A 16,001-nucleotide genomic window follows, 5' to 3' on the forward strand; every position below is an offset into this window, starting at 1 on the left:
AGGGATCTCCAGAGGGTGGTGAGGTCTGCACAACGCATCACCGGGGACAAACTACCTGCCCTCCAGGACACCTACAGCACCCGATGTCACAGGAAGACCAAAAAAGATCATCTAGGACAACAACCACCTGAGCCACTGCCTGTTCACCCCGCTATCATCCAGAAGGTGAGGTCAGTACAGGTGCATCAAAGCTGGGACTGAGAGACTGAAAAAGCTTCTATCTCAAGGCCATCAGACTGTTAAACAGCCATCACTAACACAGAGAGGCTGCTGCCTACATACAGACTTGAAATCATTGGCCACTTTAAGAAATGGAACACTAGTCACTTTAATAAGGCCACTTTAATAATGTTTACATATCTTTCATTACTCATCTCATATGTATATATTGTATTCCACACTATGTATTGCATCTTAGCCTATACCGCTCTGTCATTGCTCATCCATAGAATTATATTTAAATATTCTTATTCCATTCCTTTACTTAGAGTAGTGCGTATTAGCTATCTGTTGTGGAATTGTTAGATATTACTTGTTAGATACTGCTGCACTGTCGGGACTAGATGCACAAGCATTTCGCTACACTCACAATAACATCTGCCAAACATGTGTATGTGACCAATACAATTTGGTTTGAATGTTCATATTCGGACTAATAAATTACAGTTAGGCTACGCTAAATGCGTACATGACTTACAAGAATGCAATGCATGGAATGCGCACTTCACTGAAAACTTCCAGCGGAGACAGGAGGGTTAACGTTGTTTTACTTTGCCTGGTTTCCATGGCACCAAACCCTAAGCTATTTTCACTCTCCTGTCACTTGTCCCACTTCAGCCATTTGTGACATGTCCCCCTAACAGAGCCTAGCTGCCGGTGTTTCTGACACTCACTGGAGGTGTTATATGTTTGGTCAGCGCAAAACCCAACTTTGAAATGTGGGTGTGAACTGGACTCTGAATCAGAAATGAATTACAAACACCTGTAGCCTACCTGTCAGACAAGTAAAGGTGATTTTCGAAAGTCATTTGGTCCTGCGGTTTTATCCTATTTGACTATATTTGCATTGTACAAGTCTACTGTAATCACTTGACAGTTCACACTTCACAGCCGTCACCATTCCCCCCTAGCGCACTATTCTCGCACTACACATTTCCCTTTCTCTCATCATGTAAGTGCTGCCCCCTGTACAACGGCTTGAACCCGGGCTGGTCCCTGACTGTACCGTGTGCTCGAAGGGAGAACTATTTCATTTACATTTCTGGATGAAATCTCTTCTCGGAATGGTTTACCTCCAGTGAAGGTGAGTAGCCGTGCGCGAACCAGTCGGAATTCCAACGTCTGCATCCCACGTTGAGTTGTTCGCTGTATTTTATGAGTGCGATTGAGCCCGATGTAAATTGGGAGTTTGGTTGGCTTGTTCCTGCTACATGTAAGCTACACTACTACTTATTTTTCTTCGGTGAAAATGAGTTTTTTTTGTTTTACAGGTAGACAGGCCTACATTGTATTTCAACAGTACAACCTACGAGTAACCGTTTGTTTGTTCTAATACGCTACATGAGCTGTAGGCTGCATGTGGAGAGAAAATGTGATTTAGAATTCCCTCAACCCAAAGGACTGCAGTCAGTCAACGAAGGGTGCAAAGTTAACCCGTTAAAGTCACGTAGAGCAGGACTTCATGTTTTCTGAAGCGTTACAAATAGAATGACAATAGTCGCTTGTTGTTCCATTCGATCGCTTCAATAATAACCTAACTCAAAAGTCTCAAACAAATCTTCGGACTTAACTTTGAACCACTTTCTGCACACGGTTGACCGAATTCGTTTTGTAGTTCAGTCTGGTTATCTTGTTACCATCAGCGACAGCGTTGCGTCTCCAGAAACAATGGTTCATTTATATCATTCACTCGCGTGCCCGACAGTTTAGTTTCGTAAATGTTTACCCATAAACATTAGCTTGCTCTTTAGTGTTTGTGAATATTTTAGTTATCGAACCAACTGCCTGGGCAGGGCTCAGGAGGCCTAGCAGAGACCAGGGAGTTTCCTATGGAAGTCTGCCATTTGGGTTACAGGTAGGGTCGGGCAGAGAAACAGCTGTATAGCTTCACTACAGTCTGATTATGCTGTTGTATGAAAATGACAGTCCAAATCCGAAAACTAGCACTCTGCATTAGGTAGAGTAGGGAATAAATGAGTAGGATTCACATGATTTTCCTTCATCACATGCTTGGTGTCAGCCAGGCCGTAGTTTAGGTGTAACAATGTAATGTAAAGTGCTGCCTGAACCTTATAGACTGTCAGTGTTTTGTATTCTGAATGTTGTCTGGACGTTTTTCTCGCCAACGAGGTAGGGTTTTGTTGGAACATTGTTCAAGACAATGTTGTTCAAACTAATACATTTTATAATAATCCAACATTTCATTTGGGCGTTCTCAACTACGCTGAACTTGGAATATGTTACATAGTGATGCCATTGAGTGTCACCCAGACCAGAAAATCCCAAAACATACAATAGACCGGTATGGTAATTGAGCTGAACAGCCTGTGAAGGACCATAGTAGATGGTATTCCTCTGTGTTGAATAAACAAACCCAAACCAACACATTTACTCAGTGTTTAAGATGACTTCATAATAATAATTTGCAGACTGTGTGAAGACGATGTAGCTAACCTACCTAAATTCTCTAGCTGTTCAGATGGAATTGACTCCAATATACAGCTCTATTGAAACTCCACGGCTATGAGCGTTGTACAGACTAGCAGTCTCGCTCCCCCTCCCCCAGTTGCAGTAAGGAACCTGGATGGATGGTTGGTGGTCGTGCTTAGGAAACGCTGAACAATGAAACTCCCTTTGTGTTGTTCAACATGACTGACACGTCTCAGACGAGAACACACTCACTAGTGAAAACGTCAATATCTCCCTGTCGGCCCATGAATAATTCACTGAAGCCATTCTCATCTCTTTTATCTTTACACCGAGCCTAATGTCAGGGAAATGTAATTGTAGGTCGTTTCCTTGTGGGATTTGAACATGGCCTCCTCCTGCAGCTCTCTCCATTCTGGTAGGCTGAATGGCTTCAGTTTGTGTGTCTCTTCACATTTGCAAAGAGAATATTTTAAAGGTGATGACATGATAACTGTCAAAAGCTCCTCGTGTGAGGGATCGTCAACATGGATGGGGGAGGGATACTGCCCCTGTGAGAGCCTTCGGTGTAGTATTGTGGTCTTTGTGTCGGTGATCAAGAGAGATGTGATTGCATACCAGGTGGGAATTGCTTGAAGGAGTAATCACAGATCAAGTGCCTCTGCTCAGCTACAGAAGTATAGAGAGACAGCTGCATCCTGGGAAAAAGTCCAAGAGGACATCTTTCGCCATAATCTTAGATAATGTGTGACATACAAAGTACATACATCAGCAAGAAGGGGGTTCTTCATCTTAATTGAATCCAGTATGTTTGGAAGCCAAAGTACTGCAACACAGACGGTAACACTGCTGCAACGTTACAGTAACACCTTGGAATCTAGCTCTTTCATTACGCAGCGCTTTCTCCTCTTTTTGAGCTTATTTTATATAGAGAAATCCCAGCTTAATTGTTATGCTCCTCATGCACTGAGAGCTGTCTCTTTTGGCTCTAAGGCTGTGTTTAGACAGGCAGCCCAGAACAGATCTTTTTCAGAGCTGATCTGATTGGTCGAAAGACCAATTAGTGGGGGAAAAAGATCAGAATAGAGCAGCCTGTATGAACTCAGCCTTAATAACCTGTGGTGTCTGCATCTCTTGTGAGTCCCAAAATGGCACCCTCTTCCCTTTTTATAGTGCAGTACTTTTGACCAGGGCCCATAGGACGCTATATTCCCTATATAGCACACTACTTTTGACCAGAGCCGTATGCGCCCTGGTCAAAGTTAGTGCACTATAAAGGGAGTAGGGTTCCATTTGGGCCTCTGTTTCTCTGCATCTCTGACACTAATGAATGGCCGGGGGAGAGGGTGACATTCTGGAATGTTGATATAATGAATGGGTTGATTTGCTCCATGGACAGCATCTCCATCACCATGTGATTCCGAGGAACACATTTAGTCGCTGACTCGTGTTTATTCCCTCGGTCGTCCCCCCCCCCCCCCCGGCATCTCAGATGAATTATGTTACCTTAATAAGTCGTCATCTCTCCCGTGTTCAGCTTGTCTTTCATTACGCTTGTGTTAGCTTGGAGTTAATAGAGTCCAAGTAGATTTTACAGTGAGAAGTATGATTGGATGTGTGTGTGTACAGTATGTGTGCAGGTATGCGTGTGCATGCATACTCGATGAATATTGTTTCATGTGAAGAAAGAAACCAGGGCAGGAAGGGCGTGCCTCGTCGGGAGCTGCTTGTACAAATGTCAGTGTTGTCATTTTGTCCTCCAGTGATTGGAACGCTCCTCTCTGTATCTCAGCTAAAGGTCTTAGTTCCTCACATCCGCACCACCACAACACAGCTGTTTGCCTCTGATACGTGTGGCCTAGCTGGAAAACCAGGCCAGTGCAACGACTGTTCTATTCACTCTGTCAGAGGAGATGGGTTACAGACTATCTTTGGCTAATGAAGGTCAGGCATATCATTGGCTGCTAATGATGATGAGCTTTTAATAGGCCCTTTGTTTATGTTGTGGTGAGGTGTGGGAGGGGCTCTGTTGGGCACATGGCACAGCTGTACTTCCTGGTCACAGGCTAGCACAGGATATGGCTTCAGTCAGGGCTCCCCTTTGTTCCTGAATACCTTCCCCAGTTGGCAGAGCCTTGTGCTTAGACTCGGCCACTAGAGAGAATTAAGCTATCCTTTTGGGAAAGTACAGTAGCCGAGTTTCTCTTCCCCAGTTTGGAGAGAGTTCCCATCTCCTATTAAAGGCTGTGAGTAGTGAAGGATCTGTAAATTAGGCTGCCATATACAGTGGGATTAGATTACTGTCTTTGGAGGCCGAAACTTGGTCGTCTTCTAATTCCAACCAATCACTGTCGCTGTGGAAACCATGAATGAAGAAACTACCTTTTACGTAAAGAAGAAAAAGGCAATACAAATGTTAGTTTTTTTTCTCACAAGGAATGAACTACAGGACCTCACCTTATTGTTCCTGTGTTGGTCTGTTGTCGTTTTGTTTGCTCTGTTATCAAGAGACTGTTACTACAAGCTGCTCTGGGGGAAGAAGGATGTGTTGGATGTGCTGTGGGGGGTCTTGAGGATCTGTCTGGGTTTGGTTAGCAGGCACTTGATGCGGCTTTGTTTATGCGCTTGCTGGTTAGATGGTTGTTTTCTTGTTTCTTTGCTTTGATGGTGTGCTGCCGCATGTTTGTGATCCTGTGCGTTTCACTCATGGGTGTTTACACTCCGGCAGTTCCTCAAGCATGAATCCCACAGAGTCACACCTGTGTGTGTGTGTGTGTGTGTGTGTGTGTGTGTCTCAACCCTGCAGATCAGTCCCAATGCTTCTCTCTCCCGGCTCTATGAGGGTGTGGTCCTTCATAGTGAGAGGATGTTTATCCAGTGTAAAAAGGAAAAGAGCGACTAAATGGAGGAAGATAAACAAGGAGGCTCTCATTGGCAGGCTCTGGGCCGCTGCCAGCTTGTCCCGCCATAGACCTAATCAGAGGCAGGCAAACGCTGCTGGCTTCGGCTGCCGCGGATAACCTGATGGCTTCCCTAAGTAGTGTGTGGGAAGGGGGGGCACAGCGGCTTCAGCTTTAGTGTTGCACGGCCACTGGCACCACTCTTAAGTAAAGACCAGGGACCAGATTAGTGTTTCCCTTATAGATCTGTTGAATACAGCCTTCAAAGCTGCCTTCAGTCACCAAAATCTTCAATTGAAACCCATTTCAGCCAAATTCGTTGACATAAAGCAGCTTAGCTGGGCTGTTGGGCGGGTGGTGACTGGCAAGGTGGTTGGGGTATTCTCTCTCTGACCCCCATCCTGACAGGGACCCGACCCCCATCTATTTAACCCTGTTAATCCCTGTTCCATCCCTCATTCTTAAAAGGATTAGCACAGGAGATGGAAATACCTCTGTGATGCTCTCTGTAGAACCAGCCTTATTTACTCTGGCCTCTGTCTGTGCTCTGTCTGGCCTCTGTCTGGCCTCTGTCTGTGCTCTGTCTGTGCTCTGTCTGTGCTCTGTCTGTGCTCTGTCTGTGCTCTGTCTGTGCTCTGTCTGTGCTCTGTCTGTGCTCTGTCTGCTCCTGTAGCAGTATCTGTAGTCCTCAACCCAGGCCTTCTGCCATATCCTAGCCACAGCGTCTGTAGCCCTACCTTACCCTGGCCAGAGTGTGTGTGATCTTGCATGATCCTGGCCAGAGTGTGTGTAGTCTGTCTGTAGCTTTGCCTTACCGTGACCAGAGTGTCTGTAGTCTGTCTTTAGCCCTGCTTTACTCTGGCCAGAGTCTGGATTGTCCTGCCTGGTCTTTTGACCAATCACATCAGATATTTTAGTGCCTCTCTGATTGGTTAATTAGTTAAAAGATCAGAATTGTGCTACCTGTCTAAAAGCAGCCTTTCTGTCTCTCACACCAGAGCTGTTTTGCTTGCCTAACTGGCACAGCGACTGAGCTGGCAGCTGGCTCTTCAGTAGAATAAAACCGCTTTAGAGAGGTTTGTCATCGTGTTGTTCAGTATTCCCTCCGATGATTCAGATGTTTAAAAGCGTGTCAGCAAGAGTGCTGTCGTTTTTAAAATGAAATATTTAGACTTTGTTTGAAAGAACTAGCTTTCTCAATCCCAATGTGCAAGTATACACACACAGACACACACACTATATGGGTCATTGTTTACATTCACCCCAACGGCCACTAGTTTCTAGTATTTCTCTAGTTTTCCCTTCTAAGTGGCAGATAAGATGGCACGGGGCAGTATCTTGGATGAGCAGCTCTTTTCAATGAAATGACTGGAACAAATGTGGTAATGAAAGCAGCAGGATGAAAACAAGGAGTGCCCCAAGGGAGAGTTTGAGCCCCGCTCTACTTCCCATGGCTTCCGTTGTGACTGCTGCGGTAGTTAATGTGTGCACAAGTGTGCTTTGCTTGTGTAATCGGTGTGAAATGGCTAGCTAGTTAGCGGGGTGCACGCTAATAGAGTTTGTCGTCACTGGCACTGAGACCACGAAGTAGTTGTTTCCGCAGCTTTTGTGGAGCGATGGCTAACGATGCTTCGAGGGAGGCAGTTGTTGATGTGTGCAGAGGGTCCCTGGTTCGAGCCCAGGTAGGGACAAGGAGAGGGACGGAAGAAAAACTGTTACACTTGTGATATTCCAAAAGTGTTTGAATGAGCACGCATACTGCTGACTCCAAACACGTCAGGACAGCAGGACGTGACTGTGGTGGAGACGGAGAGTGGTGGCTGTAGCCCTCTGGTTAATTTCACAACAGATCTGGGTCAGTTAGAGTGGACTTCCTCTGCTGCAAGGGGTCATGGGAGGTGGCATGCTTTAAGTGTACGGCCCAGTGAGTGTGCTCGTTTCTGGGATATGTTTGTAAATTAAACAATGTTCAACTTAACCTCTCTCCTTCAGCTCCTTGTTTACATTGAAGAGTTCACTAGGGATTTTGGCCCAATACAAGCAGCTGTATACCACAGGAGGCTGCTGAGGGGAGGACAGCTCATAATAATGGCTGGAATGGAGTAAATGGAATGACATCAAACACGTGGAAACCATGTGTTTTGTGTGTTTGATACCATTCCACTCATTCTGCTCCAGTCATTACCACAAGCCCGTCCTCCCCAATTAAGGTGCCACCAACCTCCTGTGCTGGATACATTATTTATCACCTGTGTTACAATACAAAATATGTTATCACTTTGTCAACGCTCCTTTCTGAAATGCTACATTTTCATTGAATTCTTCTTTAAATGTGATTGGATGGTTCTAGGTCAAAATCGAATCCTTAGTGTTAGAGAATGAATGATGTTGGTGTTGTTGAGAAATGTACGTTGCAAACTTGGATTTATCAGTTCTTCTGCCATATTATTGCATTGTGAGTTTATGTAACTCGCTCCGTTCACCCTCCTGTCCCGTTACCTCCAGCTGTTAGAGGCTCTCTGTCTGGATGAGGTCCCATTTCTGATGCCACAGAGAACCGACCCCTCACCTCCCTATATGCCCTCAGCCTTGATGGTTTACCTGCTGTGTGTGCGTACGCCCGTCCCCAGCTCTCCCTGCCCCGAAGGAGTGTACGCCACAACTCACTTGTCTCTCTGTTTCCCCATGCATTGTTACTCAGCCATGTGCGTAATCGTAATCTCGTTATTTCACTATGTCTGTTTCTACTCTTTCCTTTTCACTCTGTTCACTCCCCTCTGTTCCCTCTTATCTTTAGTCATTTAACAACTGTTAAATCATATCCTCCTGTATATGTAGTCAATTCAAATCAAGGGCACCCAATAAATGCTCTTATCAGACCTGCGTCTCCTAGTGGATGCTGTAAAGTCTTTAGCCAGGCCTGGGAGTAGATCTAATGGTATGGAGTTTTTTTTGTTCTGCCTTTGATATTGAAATCCACTTGATGTTTGAGTTCTGGTCCTCCTCTGCATCCACACAGGTTTTTAGCATTTTTCTGGGAGATTGATCCTCTTGGGAAAGAATGTTTCCAAGATTATAGACTTAAACACAGAATATAGGCCTGAAGCTATATTCAATATTTTACGCTATCTGTTTGTGTGGTGTTGACTGGTTGTCTCAATTCCCCTCTGAAAGCTTCTTGGTTTAATAATGTGATAGTGTTTGGTTGTTTCACCTGGAGCACTTTGTCTGTGTGATGATGTCACGCTAGTGGAATGGAAGAGAGGAGAGGCTGCCTCGCCTCGCTGCTGGAGCTGGTCACTGCCAGATTTCCCTCTGGGCTCTCATTGATAAGGCTGGAGTGTGGTGGTGGAGGAGGGAGGGGGGGGACCGGGGTAGGCGTGGGGAGACCAGGGTAGGAGAGGGCAGTGGGGGGGGGGTAGGCGTGGGCAGTGGGGGGGGGTAGGCGTGGGCAGTGGGGGGACCGGGGTAGGCGTGGGCAGTGGGGGGACCGGGGTAGGCGTGGGCAGTGGGGGGACCGCGGTTGGCGAGGGCAGTGGGGGGACCGGGGTAGACGTGGGGAGACCGGGACAGGTGAGGGGAGACCAGGGTAGGAGAGGGCAGTGGGGAGACCGGGGTAGGCGTGGGCAGTGGGGGGACCGGGGTAGGCGTGGGGAGACCGGGGTAGGTGAGGGGAAACCAGGGTAGGCGAGGGCAGTGGGGAGACCGGGGTAGGCGTGGGGAGACCGGGGTAGGCGTGGGGAGACCGGGGTAGGCGTGGGGAGACCGGGGGAGGTGAGGGGAGACCAGGGTAGGACAGGGCAGTGGGGGGACCGGGGTAGGCGTGGGGAGACCGGGGTAGGTGAGGGGAGACCAGGGTAGGAGAGGGCAGTGGGGAGACCGGGGTAGGAGTGGGCAGTGGGGGGCCCGGGGTAGGTGAGGGGAGACCAGGGTAGGAGAGGGCAGTGGGGAGACCGGGGTAGGCGAGGGCAGTGGGGAGACCGGGGTAGGCGTGGGGGGACCGGGGTAGGCGTGCGGAGACCAGGGTAGGAGAGGGCAGTGGGGGGACCGGGGTAGGTGAGGGGAGACCAGGGTAGGAGAGGGCAGTGGGGGGACCGGGGTAGGCGAGGGCAGTGGGGAGACCGGGGTAGGAGTGGGGGGGACCGGGGTAGGCGTGGGGAGACCAGGGTAGGAGAGGGCAGTGGGGGGACCGGGGTAGGCGAGGGCAGTGGGGAGACCGGGGTAGGCGTGGGGGGACCGGGGTAGGCGTGGGGAGACCAGGGTAGGAGAGGGCAGTGGGGGGACCGGGGTAGGCGAGGGCAGTGGGGTTTTGCTCTCCATCCGACTATTGTTTTGTTGAAGCTCCAAACGTAGACCTGCATGCTCTGCACAACATTCCAATTCAGTCTCTCTTCTCATAGGCCAGTCTGTCTGTGGAAAGGTCTATTTGTCAAGGGAGGGATTCAGAGCTAGGTCTGCTGCTGTTCTGTTGTTTGTGGCTGTGCTTAGTGCTTAAACTCTATGTGAACTACTGTAGGTTTGAGTTGTCAAGGAGGTTAGAAGGGCCTTTCACAATTTACCTTTTATATTAGAATCAACAGAAAATAGTCCAATGGTTTCAAGGCTCTCCTGTGTCAAGCTTCAATTGGTGTGTGTGTGTGTGGGAGGAATCGCACAATCTTCATTAAAATAATGATTTCCCCAGCCTGCCTAATGGGAATTTTAGAAAATGCTGCTTCAATGAAGCGGTTGTGTTTTTCTCATATTTATCTCCTGGAATGTTCATTCCAGAGAAAAAGGCAAAGTGGAAGCTATGTGCAGAGATCCCAGCTATCCAGAGATATCTGCAACACACATCTTTCAGTTTCAACTGGGCTGTAGTAGATCACCATGTCTGTCCTCTGACCAGACCTGTCTCTCTCTGTCTGTCTCTGTCTCTCTCTGTCTCCTCCACAGGTTGATGTTTCCTAATCAGGAACCCCCAGGGTTGCTTTCAAGATTGACCCCCGACAGCTTGCGGCCTCTGCCAATCTCCTGAGCGAGCTCCGCCTGCCACCAGACAAGACTGCCCACAAGCTCCCGCTGCGCCTGCCTGCGGCAAAGCTCAGCAACCTCCGCGAGGCCCTTGGCCAATCGCCCGGGAGGAAGGCCTTCGTCGCCATGGACACGGAGTCCACCTACTCGGGGTACTCGTACTACTCTGGTCGCTCCCGGGGATCCCACAGACACGGGTAAGAGGAACAAGTTCTTGGCTTTCATACCCTGTCTAGTTTGAAGGATAGACAGTCACGGAACCTCTAATAAATTGTTCTCTCTTCCTCGCCTCTGTTTCCTCTCTTTCTCTCCCTCATTCCCCTCCCCTCATCTGTCCACCACAGGGCAGTGTGCGGTTATTTGTCTGTCATTAGTGGAATAGCAGTGTCTGACAGGCTCAGGAAGGGAGAGGGAGAGGGGGACAGGTGCTGAAGAGGCCTGACTGATGGCTCAGCTAATATGTGGAGGGCCACAAGCAAGGGGCTCCTGTTCCACACAGCCCCTCCTTTATCCAGCCAGCACACCTCTCTCTCTCTGTCTCTCTGTCTGACCTGTTACCCAGGGGAAAGGATCCCTCTATGGCTGAATCTGGTGGGACCCCCTGAAACCTCTCGTGTGCTTAATATCTCTCTCGCTCTACCTCTCCCTTGCTCGCTATCTCTCGCTCTTTTCCTTTTTCTCTATGCTCTCTTGTCTCTCACGCGCCCACTCGGCTCCAGTCAGTCGCCGATCCCTCGCTCCCAAGCCCCGGACGTGTTGAAAAGCCAGCAGCTGCCCTCCCTCGTTAATCTCCACTTGACCTCCTCTCTCCAGTGGTGTCACCACCACTCCCATGGGATAGACGGGGACAGGCGTATCACTGGATGGAGAGGCCTCTCCGCTCCCCTGCCCCAGCGCTCCTCTCACGTTCTCCCGGGGGGAAAATTTGACCTTGTAGTCTGAAGCTAGGCAATGAAAACTGGGGACACTGTTGAAAATGAAAGTGGGGTTGGATGTGGGGGAGGGGCACTCAGTCCCCTCTCTTCCTGTATCTGTATCTCTGGAGAGGGTGACTGTGTCCTAAAGATCACCCAGTCCCCTCTCTTCCTGTATCTGTAACTCTGGAGAGGGTGACTGTGTCCTAAAGATCACCCAGTCCCCTCTTCCTGTATCTGTAACTCTGGAGAGGGTGACTGTGTCCTAAAGATCACCCAGTCCCCTCTCTTCCTGTATCTGTAACTCTGGAGAGGGTGTCTGTGTCCTAAAGATCACCCAGTCCCCTCTCTTCCTGTATCTGTAACTCTGGAGAGGGTGTCTGTGTCCTAAAGATCACCCAGTCCCCTCTCTTCCTGTATCTGTAACTCTGGAGAGGGTGACTGTGTCCTAAAGATCACCCTGTCCCCTCTTCCTGTATCTGTAACTCTGGAGAGGGTGACTGTGTCCTAAAGATCACCCAGTCCCCTCTTCCTGTATCTGTAACTCTGGAGAGGGTGACTGTGTCCTAAAGATCACCCTGTCCCCTCTCTTCCTGTATCTGTAACTCTGGAGAGGGTGACTGTGTCCTAAAGATCACCCAGTCCCCTCTCTTCCTGTATCTGTAACTCTGGAGAGGGTGACTGTGTCCTAAAGATCACCCAGTCCCCTCTCTTCCTGTATCTGTAACTCTGGAGAGGGTGACTGTGTCCTAAAGATCACCTTATTCCCTATATAGTGCACTGTTTCTGGCCAGGACCCACAGGGCTCTAGTCAAAAGTAGTGCACTATATAAGGAATAGGGTGCCGTTTGGGATGCAGGAAGTGAGTGACGGCGATACAGGGCCTCCTTGCCAAACTCCTTTCCACTCGCTCCTCTCTCTCCCACTATGCTAAGGCCACTGGCTGGCCTCTAATTCAATAGACAAGGGAAACGCTTGGCTTTGAAAACCCCTGTCTCATCTGATGTATAATCCTTTTACTCTGACGGGTGCCATGCATGAAGAGGCTTTAGGTTGCCATTGTCTAATTGCATCTGTGCCAGACTTTGATGGATACACACACACAAGCAGACATGTAAACAGCTGTGTGCCTCTCTGAGATCCCGTGTCTGGCCTTGGTACACAACTAAAGCTAAAAAACATACTACAGAAAGAACTTTGATGGTCCACAGCAGGAGGCGTATTTCCAAGATATTACCATGGCTCAAGCTGCGTGCTACTATACCGTGTTAAACATCACTGACTCCAGATTCCTGCCTCGTGTTGTTTCTGCAGTGTTGTCTCTAGCGCGATTTATAAACAGGGAACCCAGTCAGTCCCCATTGTAAGCCACTGTGCCTCTGTAGACAGTGGTGCTTGGTCTTTTTAAGGACATCAGAGTAGTTTGCTACCTACTGACGATTCTCCCAGACCAAGATCACCTGCCTTTCTGCATCCGCTGTAATGGTGGTGTTGAGTTACGACAGTAACTTCTGAGGCTTCTTTCTCTTCTCCAGAGAGGGGCTCTTCTGTGGCTGTGGAGCGTGCCAATGATCATTGACTAGTGAGTCTCACATTGGTAGTCAGTCATGTGGAAAATTGGCTCTTTTTGATTGGTAGGGCTCCAATTATATGGCGGCACACTCTTTTTAACACAGGGAATTGAATGAATTACACTCATGCCAAACTTTTAATCCCTTTGCTGCTTGGGTATTATGGTTCTCCAAACTGTTCCCCTTTCTGAGGCATGCCACATTTTGGAGAGACGCCCTATTTCTGGAACTTTCTGATTAGAGTTGATGCTTATGGAAAAGCCAAGTGGAGTGAAAAGAGCCCCTACCCACATGCTGCTTTTTAAATTTCTAACTGAAACTACATTTATTTTAGTCAGGGGGCTACAGAGCAAGTCAAGAGGGGCCCACCTTGCCTGACTAATGCTATAGTGGAAACACTGGTACATGTCATACAGTGTGTACCCTGTCACCTGATAATGGAGCTAATCCTAGCCAACAGTCTGGCCTCACCTCGGCTCCTATCACGCACTGCTCCCCGGGCCTCTCTCTCTGGCTCAACGCTGTGTGGAGAAATGTCATTGAGCAATGCTGCCGCCATGGATTCTCCCAGTCAATATGAGGGATGGGCAAATGAATGTGCTATGGCCAGGCATGAAGCTGTAGAGACCTTGGCTGTGTTGACCTAGGCTTGAGTAAAGGGCCTTTGTTAGTTTAACGTTGTCTTTCTATCAGCCACACCTCTTTGCCTGTTCGCTCCCGTTCCTCGTTACAGTTACACAGAGTGAGCAGAGCTTCCAGTGTCATTGAGCACAGCCACTCTCAAAGTGAAGTGAAAACGGTCTCTCTGTCTCTCTGTCTCTCTGTCTCTCTGTCTCTCTGTGTCTGTAATATGATTGTTCTGAGAGTGTGGTTATGTATTTAGCTCCTCGTCATCCTCCCGTTACCTGACACTGGCAGTAAGTACCTAGCTTCTCGGGCTCTGAGCTCTGCATTGACGCTGGGCCTATTTTCCACAGGTGTGTGGTTTGGCTGGCCAGCCATGTGGAAAGCGAGCAAATTCATCCAGACTCTTGGCGGAGGAGGTGTAAATTGGCCCCGTTTCCTGCAGCCCTGTGTGTCAGTGAGAGGGGGTGCACAGACAGTGTCAGACTTAGCTGCGGGTGTTGCGGTGGAAATCGCTCCCAGGTTTGGCTCTGCCCTAGCTTGCCAGGCTTCCATCCTCCATCTAAAAGCCATATCTGCTTTAGGAAGCCACGCTGGAAGTGAAATTCCTTTTAATGAAATGATACCAGAGGAGGTCTGTAGAATAGCAATGAGGCTGGCTGGCGCTGTGTGTTAATGATGCAGGAGGAGGAGGATGAGAGGAGGAAGAGATGCACATTGATTTGCCCACAAGCTACTTTCTGCTTTCCTGAAGTCTGTTTCTGAAAGGCAGGCTGGGATATAAAAAGGGTGCTTGAGACTCTCTCCTTCATCTTCCATCCTACATTGATTTTAAACAATCACACCAGTCATAACCAGCTGCCTCCAGATGCACCAGTGTATGAGTCATCCAATCTTTACATCGACTCCCATAAAAACGGCTTAACTGATCCTACCCGGATCTCACTTACAACCCCTATGTTTCACACGACCTGGTATTGGATAGAGGGGTATACAAGAAAGGAATATCAATGAGTAAGCCAGCTAACTTCGATAAACAACCAGAAATAACAAGTTATTTTCTTATTCATAAAGCTAGACTTATGAGTTTTTGGTTGTTGAGTTAAGCTTAAAAGGGGCATGGTCTGCTTATCTTTCTTATAATAATTTATTTCCAGAATATGTAGGCAAGTTAGCAGGCTAACTTCGTGATCCTGCTTTGTATTATACCCCTCTACCCAACCCTGGCCTGTGCAGCAGTACAGTACCATATTAATGAGTACTGTAATAAGTCCCTCACCCACTCTCCTCACCATCATCTACAGTTGAAGTAGGAAGTTTACATACACTTAGGTTGGAGTCATTTAAAACTCGTTTTTCAACCACTCCACAAATTTCTTGTTAACAAACTATAGTTTTGGCAAGTTGGTTAGGACATCTACTGTGTGCATGACACAAGTCATTTTTCCAACAATTGTTTACAGACAGATTATTTCACTTATAATTCACTGTATCACAATTCCAGTGGGTCAGAAGTTTACATACACTAAGTTGACTGTGCCTTTAAAAAGCTTGGAAAATTCCAGAAAATGATGTCATAGTTTTAGAAGCTTCTGATAGGCTAATTGACATAATTTAAGTCAATTTGAGGTGTACCTGTGGATGTATTTCAAAGGCCTACCTTCAAACTCAGTGCCTCTTTGCTTGACATCATGGGAAAATCAAAAGAAATCAGCCAAGACCTCAGAAAAAAATTGTAGGCCTCCACAAGTCTGGTTCATCCTTGGGAGCAATCTCCAAACGCCTGAAGGTACCACGTTCATCTGTACAAACAATAGTACGCAAGTATAAACACCATGGGACCACGCAGCCATCATACCGCTCAGGAAGGAGAGGCGTCCTGTCTCTTAGAGATGAACGTACTTTGGTGCGAAAAGTGCAAATCAATCCCAGAACAAGAGCAAAGGACCTTGTGAAGATGCTGGAGGAAACAGGTACAAAAGTATCTATATCCACAGTAAAACGAGTCCTATATCGATATAACCTGAAAGGCCACTCAGCAAGGAAGAAGCCACTGCTCCAAAACCACCATAAAAAAAACAGACTACGGTTTGCACATGGGGACAAAGATCATACTTTTTGAAAAAATGCCTTCTGGTATGATGAAACAAAAATAGTTTGGCCATAATGACCATCGTTATGTCTGGAGGAAAAAGGGGGAGGCTTGCAAGCTGAAGAACACCATCCCAACCCTGAAGCATGGGGGTGGCAGCATCATGTTGTGGGGGTGCTTTGCTGCAGGAGGGACTGGTGCACTTCACAAAATAGATGGCATCATGAGGGAGGAAAATGAT

General features: G+C 47.9%; 1 protein-coding gene across 3 annotated transcripts in view; it reads left to right on the plus strand.

Annotated features, from left to right (window-relative positions):
* Nucleotides 1–1,152: 1,152 nt before the first annotated feature.
* Nucleotides 1,153–16,001, plus strand: part of LOC115179835 (vang-like protein 1) — a 53,249-nt gene continuing 38,400 nt past the window's right edge. For 2 of the 3 annotated variants that reach the window (XM_029741661.1, XM_029741663.1), the window contains exons 1-2: nt 1,153–1,303; nt 10,482–10,756. In XM_029741661.1, the coding sequence (XP_029597521.1) occupies nt 10,686–10,756 (71 nt within the window). In that variant the 5' untranslated portion in view covers nt 1,153–1,303; nt 10,482–10,685. Of the gene's footprint in view, nt 1,304–1,716; nt 2,075–10,481; nt 10,757–16,001 lie in introns of those variants that run through there. The other variant, XM_029741662.1, reaches the window with a different exon arrangement.

Source organism: Salmo trutta, chromosome 39 (genome assembly GCF_901001165.1).
Source record: "Salmo trutta chromosome 39, fSalTru1.1, whole genome shotgun sequence".
Taxonomy (NCBI): domain Eukaryota; kingdom Metazoa; phylum Chordata; class Actinopteri; order Salmoniformes; family Salmonidae; genus Salmo; species Salmo trutta.